Consider the following 15,493-nt stretch of genomic DNA (forward strand, 5'->3'; position numbering starts at 1 on the left):
TTGTCCCTTAGTGTCCAAAGATGTGCAGGTTAGGTGGATTGGCCGTGCTAAATTGTCCCTTAGTGTCCAAAGATGTGCAGGTTAGGTGGATTGGCCGTGCTAAATTGTCCCTTAGTGTCCAAAGATGTGCAGGTTAGGTGGATTGGCCATGCTAAATTGTCCCTTCGTGTCCAAAGATGTGTAGGTTAGGTGAATTGGCCATGCTAAATTGAACCTTAGTGTCCAAAGATGTGCAGGTTAGGTGGATTGGCCGTGCTAAATTGTCCCTTAGTGTCCAAAGATGTGCAGGTTAGGTGGATTGGCCATGCTAAATTGCCCCTTAGTGTCCAAAAATGTGTAGGTTAGGTGGATTGGCCGTGGTAAATTGCCCCTTAGTGTCCAAAGATGTGTAGGTTAGGTGGATTGGCCATGCTAAATTGCCCCTTAGTGTCCAAAGATGTGTAGGTTAGGTGGATTGGCCATGCTAAATTGCCCCTTCGTGTCCAAAGATGTGCAGGTTAGGTGGATTGGCCGTGCTAAATTGCCCCCCAAAGTCCAAAGATGTGTAGGTTAGATGGATTGGCCGTGCTAAATTGCCCCCCAAAGTCCAAAGATGTGTAGGTTAGATGGATTGGCCATGGTAAATGTCCCTTAGTGTCCAAAGATGTGTAGGTTAGGTGGATTGGCCATGCTAAACTGTCCCTTAATGTCCAAAGATGTGCAGGTTAGGTGGATTGGCCATGCTAAATTGTCCCTTAATGTCCAAAGATGTGCAGGTTAGGTGGATTGGCCGTGCTAAATTGCCCCCCAAAGTCCAAAGATGTGTAGGTTAGATGGATTGGCCATGGTAAATGTCCCTTAGTGTCCAAAGATGTGTAGGTTAGGTGGATTGGCCATGCTAAATTGTCCCTTAGTGTCCAAAGATGTGCAGGTTAGGTGGATTGGCCATGCTAAATTGTCCCTTAGTGTCCAAAGATGTGTAGGTTAGGTGGATTGGCCATGCTAAATTGCCCCTTAGTGTCCAAAGATGTGTAGGTTAGGTGGATTGGCCATGCTAAATTGCCCCTTCGTGTCCAAAGATGTGCAGGTTAGGTGGATTGGCCGTGCTAAATTGCCCCCCAAAGTCCAAAGATGTGTAGGTTAGATGGATTGGCCGTGCTAAATTGCCCCCCAAAGTCCAAAGATGTGTAGGTTAGATGGATTGGCCATGGTAAATGTCCCTTAGTGTCCAAAGATGTGTAGGTTAGGTGGATTGGCCATGCTAAACTGTCCCTTAATGTCCAAAGATGTGCAGGTTAGGTGGATTGGCCATGCTAAATTGTCCCTTAATGTCCAAAGATGTGCAGGTTAGGTGGATTGGCCGTGCTAAATTGCCCCCCAAAGTCCAAAGATGTGTAGGTTAGATGGATTGGCCATGGTAAATGTCCCTTAGTGTCCAAAGATGTGTAGGTTAGGTGGATTGGCCATGCTAAATTGTCCCTTAGTGTCCAAAGATGTGCAGGTTAGGTGGATTGGCCATGCTAAATTGTCCCTTAGTGTCCAAAGATGTGTAGGTTAGGTGGATTGGCCATGCTAAATTGCCCCTTAGTGTCCAAAGATGTGTAGGTTAGGTGGATTGGCCATGCTAAATTGCCCCTTAGTGTCCAAAGATGTGCATGTTAGGTGGATTGGCCATGCTAAATTGTCCCTTAGTGTCCAAAGATGAGTAGGTTAGACGGATTGGCCGTGCTAAATGTGTGGGGTTAAGGGCGAGGGCTTGGGTAAAATACTCTGTCAGAGAGTCAGTGTAGACTCGATGGGCTGAATGGCCTCTTGGTACCGTAGGGATTCTATGGGTGTATGGTGAGTGAGCGCGAGTGGGCACGTCCGTGAGTGAGTGCGAACGTGTGTGTGTGTGTGAACACGCGTGTAAGTTTGAGTGTTCGTGCGCATGTGCGTGCGCGCGGTCCCTTCGTGTCCCCCGACTCAAACTCCCCACCTCCCTCCCTCCCTCTGTGGGAGTTTCTATTTGAGTGACGCTCTCTGGAATTCCGAACGGTCGCCGTTCTGAGGGAACGGGGCCTGGGCCCCGGAGCGAAGCCTGGGCCTTTCCCGCGCGGGGAGAGCTCACCTTGACGTGCCGGCGGCTCTCCCGGAAGCCCTCGGCCAGCAGGGTAACCACGTCCTTGTGGTCGTCCAGCAGCTGCTGCAGTAGCCGGCAGTACTGCCCCTCCACCTCACTGTTCTTGATCTGTGGAGAGGGGAGGGAAGGGGGGGGGGAAAAGGGTCACACACATAGACCAATTTAAACACACGCTCTCTCCCTCCCAAGACGCCAACCATTCCACAGCTCCGCCAACCTCAAGGCAAGTATCCCCCATCTGACCCACCTTCATCTTCCCGTCCCGCTACCCTCCGGGATCTACGAACACCGCACCTCAACTTCTGTTGCCAGCTTGGGAAGAGGTCATTGTAGGTTGGTGTCTGTAACATTGTAAAATGCACGGTGGGGGTGGAAAAGCATCGCACGGGTCCCGTTAAAAGGTGGCGCTTTTTCCGTGCTTAGAAAGCTAAAAGAATTGCAAGTACACAGAGTACACAAAATGAAACATTTTTTAACGAGCATACGGCCCACAGCCCTGTAGCGTACACCGCTTACGGTGCAGGTCCAGGTAGTTTTTAAAAAGAGTTGAGGGCAGATGGAGTTTAATCCGGACAAAAGTGAGGTAATGCATTTTGGAAGGTCTAATACAGATGGGAAATATACAATAAATGGCAGAACCCTTTGGGGGGGGTGATAGCCGAGTGGTATTATCGCTAGACTATTAATCCAGAAACTCAGCTACTGTTTTGTGGACCCGGGTTCGAATCCCGCAGATGGTGGAATTTGAATTCAATAAAAGAATATTTGGAATTAAGAATCTACTGATGACCCATTGTCGGAAAAACCCATCTGGTTCCCTTTAGGGAAGGAAATCTGCCGTCCTTACCCCGGTCTGGCCTACATGTGACTCCAGAGCCACAGCAATGTGGTTGACTCTCAACTGCCCTCCAAGGGCAACTAGGGATGGGCAATAAATGCTGGACCGGCCAGCGACGCCCATGTCCCAGAAAGGAACAAAAAAAAACTCTTGAGAGTATTGATAGGCAGAGGGATCTGGGCGTACAGGTACACAGGTCACTGAAAAGTGGCAGCGCAGGTGGAGAAGGTAGTCAAGAAGGCATACGGCATGCTTGCCTTCATCGGCCGGGGCATTGAGTTTAAAAATTGGCAAGTCATGTTGCAGCTTTATAGAACCTTAGTTAGGCCGCACTTGGAATAAAGTGTTCAATTCTGGTCGCCACACTACCAGAAGGATGTGGAGGCTTTGGAGAGGGTACAGAAAAACAAAAGGGTACAGAACCATGGTGCACGAAAGCTGTAACAAATTTAGTCAAGAAGAAAAGAAAAGCCTACAAAAGGTTCAGGGATCGAGGTTCTGTTAGAAATCTAGAAGAGTATACGACTAGGAGGAAGGAACTTAAGAGGGAAATTAGAAGAGCAAGAAGGGGACATGAGAAGGCCTTGGCAGACAGGATAAAGGAAAACCCCAAGGCATTCTACAAGTATGTTAAGAGCAAGAAGATAAGATGTGAAGGAGTCGGACCTATCAAATGTGACGGTGGGAAAGTCTGTATTGAACCGGTAGAAATAGCAGAGGTACTCAATGATACTTTGCTTCAGTATTCACAGTGGAAAAGGATCTTGGTAGTCGCAGTGCAGACTTGCAGTGGACTGAGAAGATTGAGCATGTGGACATTAGGAGAGAGGATGTGTTGGAGCTTTTGAAAAGCATCAAGTTAGATAGATCGCCGGGACCGGATGGGATGTACCCCAGGTTACTGTGGGAGGCGAGGGAAGAGATTGCTGAGCCTCTGGCGATGATCTTTGCGTCATCAATGGAGAGGGGAGAGGTTCTGGAGGATTGAGGATGTGGTTCCGTTATTCAAGAAAGGGAGAAGAGATAGCCCGGGAAATTATAGACCAGTGAGTCTAACCTCAGTGGTTGGTAAGTTGATGGAGAAGATCCTGAGAGGCAGGATTTATGAACATCTGAAGAGGAATAGTATGATCAGAAATAGCCAGCACGGCTTTGTCCAAGGCAGATCATGCCTTACGAGCTTAATTGAATTTTTTGAAGATGTAACTAGACACATAGACGAGGGAGGAGCGGTAGATGTAGTTTATATGGATTTCAGCAAGGCATTTGATAAGGTGCCCTATGCAAGGCTTATTGAGAAAGTGAAGGGGCATGGGATACAAGGGGACGTTGCTTTGTGGATTCAGAACTGACTTGCCCACAGAAGGCAAAGAGTGGTTGTAGATGGGTCTTTTTCAGCATGGAGGTCGGTCACCAGTGGAGCGCCCCAGGGATCTGTTCTGGGACCCTTGCTCTTTGTGATTTTTATAAATGACCTGGATGAGGAAGTGGAAGGATGGGTTGGCAAGTTTGCTGATGACACAAAGGTTGGTGGGGGTTGTGGATAGTGTAGAGGGATGTCAGCAGTTGCAACGAGACAGAGATAAGATGCAAGACTGGGCGGAGAAGTGGCAGATGGACTTCAACCCAGATAAGTTCCCGATAAGGGAATTAGGGGTTATGGGGAGCAGGCGGGTAAGTGGAACTGATTCGCTTCAGATCAGCCATGATCTTGTTGAATGGCGGGGCAGGCTCGAAGGGCCAGATGGCCTACTCCTGCTCCTATTTCTTATGTTCTTATGTAAGTGTGTGGTGGTTCATTTTGGCAGGTCGAATAGGAATGAAAGAATATAATATTCAGGGTAAGACGCTTGGCAGTGTGGAGGATCAGGAGGATCTTGGGGTCCGGGTTCATAGGACGCTCAAAGCAGCGTCGCATGTAGAGGCTGTGATTAAGAAGGCGTATGGAATACTGGCCTTCATCAATAGAGGAATTGAGTTGAGAAATCGGGAGATAATGCTGCAGCTGTATAGGACCCTGGTCAGACCCCACCTGGAGTACTGTGCCCAGTTCTGGTCGCCTCATTACAGAAAGGATGTGGAAGCCATAGAAAGGGTGCAGAGGAGATTTACAAGGATGTTACCTGGATTAGGTGGCGTGCCTTATGAGGATAGGTTGAGAGAGCGAGGTCTTTTCTCCTTGGAGAGGTGAAGGATGAGAGGTGACCTGATATAGAGGTGTATAAGATGTTGAGGGGCATTGATAGAGTGGATTCTCAGAGGCTTTTACCCAGGGCTGAAATGGTTGCCACAAGAGGTCACAGGTTTCGGGTGCTGGGGAGTAGGTACAGAGGAGATGTTAGGGGTAAGTTTTTCACTCAGAGGGTGGTGGGTGCGTGGAATCGGCTGCCGGTAGTGGTGGTGGAGGCGGATTCGATAGGGTCTTTTAAGAGACTTTTGGATAAGTTCATGGAAGTTAGTAAGATAGAGGGTTATAGGTAAGCCTAGTAGGGAGGGACATGTTCGGCGCAACTTGTGGGCCAAAGGGCCTGTTTGTGCTGTAGCTTTTCTATGTTCTATGTTCTAAAAGATTTACCAGGATGTTGCCTGGTCTGGAGGGCATTAGCTGTGAGGAGAGGTTGGAGAAACTTGGTTTGTTCTCACTGGAGCGACGGAGGTTGAGGGGAGACCTGATAGAAGTCTACAAGATTATGAGGGACAGAGTGGATAGTCAGAAGCTTTTTCCCCCAGGGTGGAAGAGTCAATTACTGGGGGGCACAGGTTTAAGGTGCGAGGGGCAAGGTTTAAAGGGGATGTACGAGGCAAGTTTTTTACACAGAGGGTGGTGGGTGCCTGGAACTCGCTGCCGGGGGAGGGAGTGGGAGCGGATACGATAGTGAGTTTTAAGGGGCGTCTTGACAAATCCATGAATAGGATGGGAATAGAGGGATACGGTCCCCGGAAGGGGAGGGGGTTTTAGTTCAGTCGGGGGCAGCATGGTCGGTGCAGGCTTGGAGGGCCGAAGGGCCTGTTCCTGTGCTGTAATATTCTTTGTCCTTTGACAGGCCAAGCGGCAGTGTTACCAAAGCAACAGGCTTTGGAAATTAGCCAATCAATTTGTACCAGGCACTTAGATACCAAGAACCTGTTAAATTTAAATCTGACGGTGTTGACAACCAATGTGGGAAATATTGATAGATCATCACCGGTATAAAAGAAGGGGCAGTGGGACAAGAAGATAGAGCGACTGCCCCCTGCCAGGGATAGCAGCTCTCAGCTCTCAAGAGAGAGAAACGCCGGCTCTCATAGCTTCATCTATGTTTTGGAGAAAACACCATCGAGATAGCAAAGGTATGAAAGAAGTCCCAGGCAGAAGAATCAACAGAGAAAGCTCAAAATTGCCCCAAGAGACAATTTAGCATGGCCAATCCACCTAACCTGCACATCTTTGGACACTAAGGGACAATTTAGCATGGCCAATCCACCTAACCTGCACATCTTTGGACACTAAGGGACAATTTAGCATGGCCAATCCACCTAATCTGCACATCTTTGGACACTAAGGGACAATTTAGCATGGCCAATCCACCTAACCTGCACATCTTTGGACACTAAGGGACAATTTAGCATGGCCAATCCACCTAACCTGCATATCTTTGGACACTAAGGGACAATTTACCATGGCCAATCCACCTAACCTGCACATCTTTGGACACTAAGGGACAATTTAGCATGGCCAATCCCCCGAACCTGCACATCTTTGGACACTAAGGGGCAATTTAGCATGGCCAATCCCCCGAACCTGCACATCTTTGGACACTAAGGGGCAATTTAGCATGGCCAATCCCCCTAACCTACACATCTTTGGACACGAAGGGACAATTTAGCATGGCCAATCCACCTAACCTGCACATCTTTGGACACTAAGGGGCAATTTAGCATGGCCAATCCCCCGAACCTGCACATCTTTGGACACTAAGGGACAATTTAGCATGGCCAATCCCCCGAACCTGCACATCTTTGGACACTAAGGGGCAATTTAGCATGGCCAATCCCCCTAACCTACACATCTTTGGACACTAAGGGACAATTTAGCATGGCCAATCCACCTAACCTGCACATCTTTGGACACTAAGGGGCAATTTAGCATGGCCAATCCCCCTAACCTGCACATCTTTGGACACTAAGGGACAATTTAGCATGGCCAATCCACCTAACCTGCACATCTTTGGACACTAAGGGACAATTTAGCATGGCCAATCCACCTAACCTGCACATCTTTGGACACTAAGGGGCAATTTAGCATGGCCAATCCACCTAACCTACACATCATTGGACACGAAGGGACAATTTAGCATGGCCAATCCACCTAACCTGCACATCTTTGGACACTAAGGGACAATTTAGCATGGCCAATCCACCTAATCTGCACATCTTTGGACACTAAGGGACAATTTAGCACGGCCAATCCACCTAACCTGCACATCTTTGGACACTAAGGGACAATTTAGCATGGCCAATCCACCTAACCTGCACATCTTTGGACACTAAGGGGACAATTTAGCATGGCCAATCCACCTAACCTGCACATCTTTGGACACTAAGGGGTCAATTTAGCATGGCCAATCCACCTAATCCGCACATCTTTGGACACTAAGGGGCAATTTAGCACAGCCAATCCACCTAACCTACACATCATTGGACACTAAGGGACAATTTAGCATGGCCAATCCACCTAACCTGCACATCTTTGGACACTAAGGGACAATTTAGCATGGCCAATCCACCTAACCTGCACATCTTTGGACACTAAGGGGCAATTTAGCATGGCCAATCCACCTAACCTGCACATCTTTGGACACTAAGGGACAATTTAGCATGGCCAATCCACCTAACCTGCACATCTTTGGACACTAAGGGACAATTTAGCATGGCCAATCCACCTAACCCGCACATCTTTGGACACTAAGGGGCAATTTAGCACAGCCAATCCACCTAACCTGCACATCTTTGGACACTAAGGGACAATTTAGCATGGCCAATCCACCTAACCTGCACATCTTTGGACACTAAGGGGCAATTTAGCATGGCCAATCCACCTAACCTACACATCATTGGACACTAAGGGACAATTTAGCATGGCCAATCCACCTAACCTGCACATCTTTGACACTACGGGACAATTTAGCATGGCCAATCCACCTAACCTGCACATCTTTGGACACTAAGGGGACAATTTAGCATGGCCAATCCACCTAACCTGCACATCTTTGGACACTAAGGGACAATTTAGCATGGCCAATCCACCTAACCTGCACATCTTTGGACACTAAGGGACAATTTAGCATGGCCAATCCACCTAACCCGCACATCTTTGGACACTAAGGGGCAATTTAGCACAGCCAATCCACCTAACCTGCACATCTTTGGACACTAAGGGGCAATTTAGCATGGCCAATCCACCTAACCTGCACATCTTTGGACACTAAGGGGCAATTTAGCATGGCCAATCCACCTAACCTACACATCATTGGACACTAAGGGACAATTTAGCATGGCCAATCCACCTAACCTGCACATCTTTGGACACTAAGGGACAATTTAGCATGGCCAATCCACCTAACCTGCACATCTTTGGACACTAAGGGGACAATTTAGCATGGCCAATCCACCTAACCTGCACATCTTTGGACACTAAGGGACAATTTAGCATGGCCAATCCACCTAACCTGCACATCTTTGGACACTAAGGGGACAATTTAGCATGGCCAATCCACCTAACCTGCACATCTTTGGACACTAAGGGACAATTTAGCATGGCCAATCCACCTACCCCACACATCTTTGGACACTAAGGGGCAATTTAGCACAGCCAATCCACCTAACCTGCACATCTTTGGACACTAAGGGGCAATTTAGCATGGCCAATCCACCTAACTACCAAATGCTAAATTGGTCCTTATCAGGGGGATCAGCCGGGTAAAGATGTGGGGTTACAGGGAAAGGGTGGGATTGTGGTCGGTGCAGGCTCGATGGGCTGAATGGCCTCCTTCTGTACTGTCGGGATTCTGTGATATTGAAAGGACTTTCAGTTGATATCAGCCCCATGGCGGGAGAGGTGATGGGTTAGGCAGGGGCTGTCGGAGGAGCCTTGGGGAGTTGCCACTGCGCACAAGGAGGTGGGAGGAGAGCTGAGGGAGCCTCTTGTGGGGCAGGAAGGGAGCCCACTGAGGATGGGTCGGGGGGGAGGGGGGTGGGTCCCATGTCTCACAACTGCGTGCAGAGCCTGAACGTCCTCCCACACCTCTTGCGTTCAAGATACCGATCGCCCGATCTTCCCCATCGGGAAGGCAAAGGGGCAGCACGGTGTGGGTTAGCACTGCTGCATCACAGCGCCAGGGACCCGGGTTCGATTCCCGGCTCGGGTCACTGTCTGTGCGGAGACTGCACGTTCTCCCCGTGTCTGCGTGGGTTTCCTCCGGGTGCTCCGGTTTCCTCCCACACTCCAAAGATGTGTAGGTTAGGTGGATTGGCCGTGCTAAATTGTCCCTTAGTGTCCAAAGATGTGCAGGTTAGGGTGATTGGCCATGCTAAATTGTCCCTTAGTGACCAAAGATGTGCAGGTTAGGTGGATTGGCCATGCTAAATTGTCCCTTAGTGTCCAAAGATGTGCAGGTTAGGGTGATTGGCCATGCTAAATTGTCCCTTAGTGTCCAAAGATGTGCAGGTTCGGTGGATTGGCCATGCTAAATTGCCCCTTAGTGTCCAAAGATGTGCAGGTTAGGGTGATTGGCCATGCTAAATTGTCCCTTAGTGACCAAAGATGTGCAGGTTAGGTGGATTGGCCGTGCTAAATTGTCCCTTAGTGTCCAAAGATGTGCAGGTTAGGGTGATTGGCCATGCTAAATTGCCCCTTAGTGTCCAAAGATGTGCGGGTTAGGTGGATTGGCCGTGCTAAATTGCCCCTTAATGTCCAAAGATGTGCAGGTTCGGTGGATTGGCCGTGCTGAATTGTCCCTTAGTGTCCAAAGATGTGCAGGTTAGGGGGAATGGCCATGCTAAATTGTCCCTTAGTGACCAAAGATGTGCAGGTTAGGTGGATTGGCCATGCTAAATTGTCCCTTAGTGACCAAAGATGTGCAGGTTAGGTGGATTGGCCGTGCTAAATTGTCCCTTAGTGTCCAAAGATGTGTAGGTTAGGTGGATTGGCCATGCTAAATTGTCCCTCAGGTCTGGAATGGGGGGGTGGGGGTGAGTTAATAGGTTGTAATGAACAAAGCATCGTAGCTGTGAGGGACAGCTCGGTGGATAGGATATTGGTATGTCGATAGGCTGGAAAATTGGGCGGGGATCCTGGATTCAGGATTCAATCCTGGACCGGGGAGCGGCGCGGGCTTGGAGGGCCGAAGAGCCTGTTCCTGTGCTGTATTGTTCTTTGTTCTTTGTTACCCGAACAGGCGCCAGAGCGTGGCGACTAGGGGAGTTTCACAGTAACTTCATTGCAGTGTTAATGCAAGCATTACTTGTGACCAATAACAAAATAAATAAACTTTAAATAAATGTCTGAGTGGTATTATCGCTAGACTATTAATCCAGAAACTCAGCTAATGTTCTGGGGACCCGGGTTCGAATCCCACCCACGGCAGATGGTGGAATTTGAATTTGGTTAAAAAATATCTGGAATTAAGAATCTACTGATGACCCGTTGTCGGAAAAACCCCATCCGGTTCCCTTTAGGGAAGGAAATCTGCCGTCCTTACCCCGGTCTGGCCTACATGTGACTCCAGATCCACATTAATGTGGTTGACTCTCAACTGCCCTCCAAGGGCAACTAGGGATGGGTAATAAATGCTGGACCGGCCAGCGACGCCCGTGTCCCATAAATGAATAAAAAAAATACAACCCTTGCCACAAAAGGACCACTCGCACCAGGAGCAATGCCACGGAAGGTGGTTTTAAAAAATGAGTCACGGGTCATTAGGAAAGCCACGAGTTGTTCGTTTTCCGCGAGCGTCGCACGGAGGGATGGGGGGGGGGGGGGGGGGCGAGCGACCCAGACCATGAACAAGCACCAACAAATGGCCACTCCTGTACTCACCGGAGGGAACTCACTCAGTTTCTGGAAAGCTCGAATGTATAACTCGTGCTGTCAAAGAAGAACAAAAGGAGGTAGGAATTAATCGAGGGACCAGAGAAATCAGCCCCAACGGGGAACACAAAATGAAATTGATAAGATCAGCACAATGACTGGGTGTTCACCTCATGCTACAGCAAGGTCAGTGCTGAGGGAGCGCCGCACTGTGGGAGGGTCAGTGCTGAGGGAGCGCCGCACTGTGGGAGGGTCAGTGCTGAGGGAGCGCCGCACTGCGGGAGGGTCAGTGCTGAGGGAGCGCCGCACTGTGGGAGGGTCAGTGCTGAGGGAGCGCCGCACTGTGGGAGGGTCAGTGCTGAGGGAGCGCCGCACTGTGGGAGGGTCGGTGCTGAGGGAGCGCCGCACTGTGGGAGGGTCGGTGCTGAGGGAGTGCCGCACTGTGGGAGGGTCGGTGCTGAGGGAGCGCCGCACTGTGGGAGGGTCGGTGCTGAGGTAGCGCCGCACTGTGGGAGGGTCGGTGCTGAGGGAGCGCCGCACTGAGGGAGGGTCGGTGCTGAGGGAGTGCCGCACTGTGGGAGGGTCGGTGCTGAGGGAGCGCCGCACTGTGGGAGGGTCGGTGCTGAGGGAGCGCCGCACTGTGGGAGGGTCGGTGCTGAGGGAGCGCCGCACTGTGGGGGGGTCGGTGCTGAGGGAGCGCCGCACTGTGGGGGGGTCGGTGCTGAGGGAGTGCCGCACTGTGGGAGGGTCGGTGCTGAGGGAGCGCCGCACTGTGGGAGGGTCGGTGCTGAGGGAGCGCCGCACTGTGGGAGGGTCGGTGCTGAGGGAGCGCCGCACTGTGGGAGGGTCAGTGCTGAGGGAGCGCCGCACTGTGGGAGGGTCGGTGCTGAGGGAGCGCCGCACTGTGGGAGGGTCAGTGCTGAGGGAGCGCCGCACTGTGGGAGGGTCAGTGCTGAGGGAGCGCCGCACTGTGGGAGGGTCAGTGCTGAGGGAGCGCCGCACTGTGGGAGGGTCGGTGCTGAGGGAGCGCCGCACTGTGGGAGGGTCGGTGCTGAGGGAGCGCCGCACTGTGGGAGGGTCGGTGCTGAGGGAGCGCCGCACTGTGGGAGGGTCGGTGCTGAGGGAGCGCCGCACTGTGGGAGGGTCGGTGCTGAGGGAGCGCCGCACTGTGGGAGGGTCGGTGCTGAGCGAGCGCCGCACTGTGGGAGGGTCGGTGCTGAGGGAGCGCCGCACTGTGGGGGGGTCGGTGCTGAGGGAGTGCCGCACTGTGGGGGGGGTCAGTGCTGAGGGAGCGCCGCACTGTGGGAGGGTCGGTGCTGAGGGAGCGCCGCACTGTGGGAGGGTCAGTGCTGAGGGAGCGCCGCACTGTGGGAGGGTCAGTGCTGAGGGAGCGCCGCACTGTGGGGGGGTTGGTGCAGAGGGAGTGCCGCACTGTGGGAGGGTCAGTGCTAAGGGAGCGCCGCACTGTGGGAGGGTCGGTGCTGAGGGAGTGCCGCACTGTGGGGGGGTCAGTGCTGAGGGAGCGCCGCACAGGGCAAGCCTGGGAGGACAATACCGTACGATCAGGCTCAGGATCCCATCAGAAAGTAACACTCACCACCTGCAAGATGGTGGGGTTGCAGCCCATGATGAATGGAAGGTTCCGGATGCTTTTTATTCTGTGGGCGATTCGGACTGGGAGCTCCTTCAGCAGATAACGAGCGCTTTTCTGGAAATCCAACCGGAGAGAGTTAGCCCGTCACACAGAGACTGCATATCCCACCCAGTCTAATCCCACTCTCCCCCTCACTCCCCGCACCCTTTAATATCCCACCCAGTCTAATCCCACTCTCCCCCTCACTCCCCGCGCCCTTTAATATCCCACCCAGTCTAATCCCACTCTGCCCCTCACACCCCGCACCCTTTAATATCCCACCCAGTCTAATCCCACTCTGCCCCTCACACCCCGCACCCTTTAATATCCCACCCAGTCTAATCCCACTCTCCCCCTCACTCCCCACACCCTTTAATATCCCACCCAGTCTAATCCCACTCTCCCCCTCACTCCCCGCAACCTTTAATATCCCACCCAGTCTAATCCCACTCTCCCCCTCAGTCCCCGCACCCTTTAATATCCCACACAGTCTAATCCCACTCTCCCCCTCACCCTTTAATATCCCACCCAGTCTAATCCCACTCTCCCCCTCACCCTTTAATATCCCACCCAGTCTAATGCCACTCTCCCCCTCACTCCCCGCACCCTTTAATATCCCACCCAGTCTAATCCCACTCTCCCCCTCACTCCCCGCACCCTTTAATATCCCACCCAGTCTAATGCCACTCTCCCCACACCCTTTAATATCCCACCCAGTCTAATCCCACTCTCCCCCTCACTCCCCGCACCCTTTAATATCCCACCCAGTCTAATCCCACTCTCCCCCTCACTCCCCGCACCCTTTAATATCCCACCCAGTCTAATCCCACTCTCCCCCTCACTCCCCGCACCCTTTAATATCCCACCCAGTCTAATCCCACTCTCCCCCTCACCCTTTAATATCCCACCCAGTCTAATCCCACTCTCCCCCTCACTCCCCGCACCCTTTAATATCCCACCCAGTCTAACCCCACTCTCCCCCACTCCCTGCACCCTTTAATATCCCACCCAGTCTAATCCCACTCTCCCCTCACTCCCCGCACCCTTTAATATCCCACCCAGTCTAACCCCACTCTCCCCCACTCCCTGCACCCTTTAATATCCCACCCAGTCTAATCCCACTCTCCCCTCACTCCCCGCACCCTTTAATATCCCACCCAGTCTAATCACACTCTCCCCCTCACTCCCCGCACCCTTTAATATCCCACCCAGTCTAATCCCACTCTCCCCTCACTCTATCTGGGTGATACAAATTGCCACTTACCAATAGATGGGAACCATCAGGGGATTTTCCAGCGTACAACATGGTGGTTGGAGTGAGACGCACAGACGCCTGGAGAGAGAGAGAGAGGACAAACACTTTCAAACCTTTCCCCATTCCAGACCCACTCACTCAGCACTGACCCTCCCACAGTGCGGCGCTCCCTCAGCACTGACCCTCCCACAGTGCGGCGCTCCCTCAGCACTGACCCTCCCACAGTGCGGCGCTCCCTCAGCACTGACCCTCCCACAGTGCGGTGCTCCCTCAGCACTGACCCTCCCACAGTGCGGCGCTCCCTCAGCACTGACCCTCCCACAGTGCGGCGCTCCCTCAGCACTGACCCTCCCACAGTGCGGCACTCCCTCTGCACTGACCCTCCCACAGTGCGGCGCTCCCTCAGCACCGACCCTCCCACAGTGCGGCGCTCCCTCAGCACCGACCCTCCCACAGTGCGGCGCTCCCTCAGCACTGACCCTCCCACAGTGCGGCGCTCCCTCAGCACCGACCCTCCCACAGTGCGGCGCTCCCTCAGCACTGACCCTCCCACAGTGCGGCACTCCCTCAGCACCGACCCTCCCACAGTGCGGCGCTCCCTCAGCACTGATCCTCCCACAGTGCGGCACTCCCTCAGCACCGACCCTCCCACAGTGCGGCGCTCCCTCAGCACTGACCCTCCCTCGGCACTGACCCTCTGACAAGATGGGGGGAGAATGGGAATGACACGGGGGTGGGGGAAGATCAGTGGGGGACCTCGCAATTCTCCACCTCTGATCCACCGACTGAAGCTTCCCACAGTCGAATAGCCCTGCGCCCTTCAGCACCTGAACACAGCCAGCCTCCTCACTCAGTGCACAATCTGACCTCCGACCAGGGAAGATGAGCCTTCAACTCCCATCCTGCAGCCCAATCCCCTGATCAAGGACCCCAAGGTGGAACTTCACAGAGCTTAGAGAGTGCCATCCTGCTCGAGGCACCAATCCCTCATCCAAGACGCCTCTACTTTCTCAGGAGGCGAAGGAAATTTGGCATGTCAGCTACAACTCTCACCAACTTTTACAGATGCCCCATAGAAAGCATCCTTTCCGGATGTATCACAGCTCGGTCTGGGGCTCCTGCTCTGCCCAAGACCACAAGGAACTACAAAGGGTCGTGAATGTAGCTCAGTCCCATCGTGCAAACCAGCCTCCCATCCATTGACTCCGTCTACACTTCCCGCTGCCTCGAGAAAATCAGCCGGCATAATCAAGGATTCCCCCACACACCCCAGACATTCTCTCTTCCACCTTCTTCCATCGGGAAAAAGATACAAAAGTCTGAGGTCACGTTCCGACCGACTCAAGAACAGCTTCTTCCCTGCTGCTGTCAGACTTGTGAATGGACCTACAGTGGGTTAGCGCTGCTGTCTCACAGGGCCAGGGTTCGATTCCCGGCTCGGGTCACTGTCTGTGTGGAGTCTGCACCTTCTCCCCGTGTCTGCGTGGGTTTCCTCCGGGTGCTCCGGTTTCCTCCCAGTCCGAAAGACGCGCTGGTTAGGTGCATTAGCCATGCTAAATTGTCCCCTTAGCATCCTGAGACGTGCTGGTTAGCTGGTT

At 52.5% G+C, this 15,493-nt stretch overlaps 1 protein-coding gene across 2 annotated transcripts in view; it reads right to left on the minus strand.

Moving 5' to 3' along the window:
* Nucleotides 1-15,493, minus strand: part of LOC144487298 (branched-chain alpha-ketoacid dehydrogenase kinase-like) — a 37,814-nt gene that overhangs the window by 20,717 nt on the left and 1,604 nt on the right. For both annotated transcript variants that reach the window (XM_078205376.1, XM_078205377.1), the window contains exons 2-5: nucleotides 13,905-13,973; nucleotides 12,605-12,715; nucleotides 11,017-11,064; nucleotides 2,090-2,209 (exon numbers count right to left, since the gene is read on the minus strand). In XM_078205376.1, coding sequence (XP_078061502.1) covers nucleotides 2,090-2,209; nucleotides 11,017-11,064; nucleotides 12,605-12,715; nucleotides 13,905-13,973 — 348 coding nt within the window. The remainder of the gene's footprint in view (nucleotides 1-2,089; nucleotides 2,210-11,016; nucleotides 11,065-12,604; nucleotides 12,716-13,904; nucleotides 13,974-15,493) is intronic.

The sequence above is a fragment of the Mustelus asterias genome, unplaced genomic scaffold, assembly GCF_964213995.1.
Source record: "Mustelus asterias unplaced genomic scaffold, sMusAst1.hap1.1 HAP1_SCAFFOLD_721, whole genome shotgun sequence".
Lineage (NCBI taxonomy): Eukaryota > Metazoa > Chordata > Chondrichthyes > Carcharhiniformes > Triakidae > Mustelus > Mustelus asterias.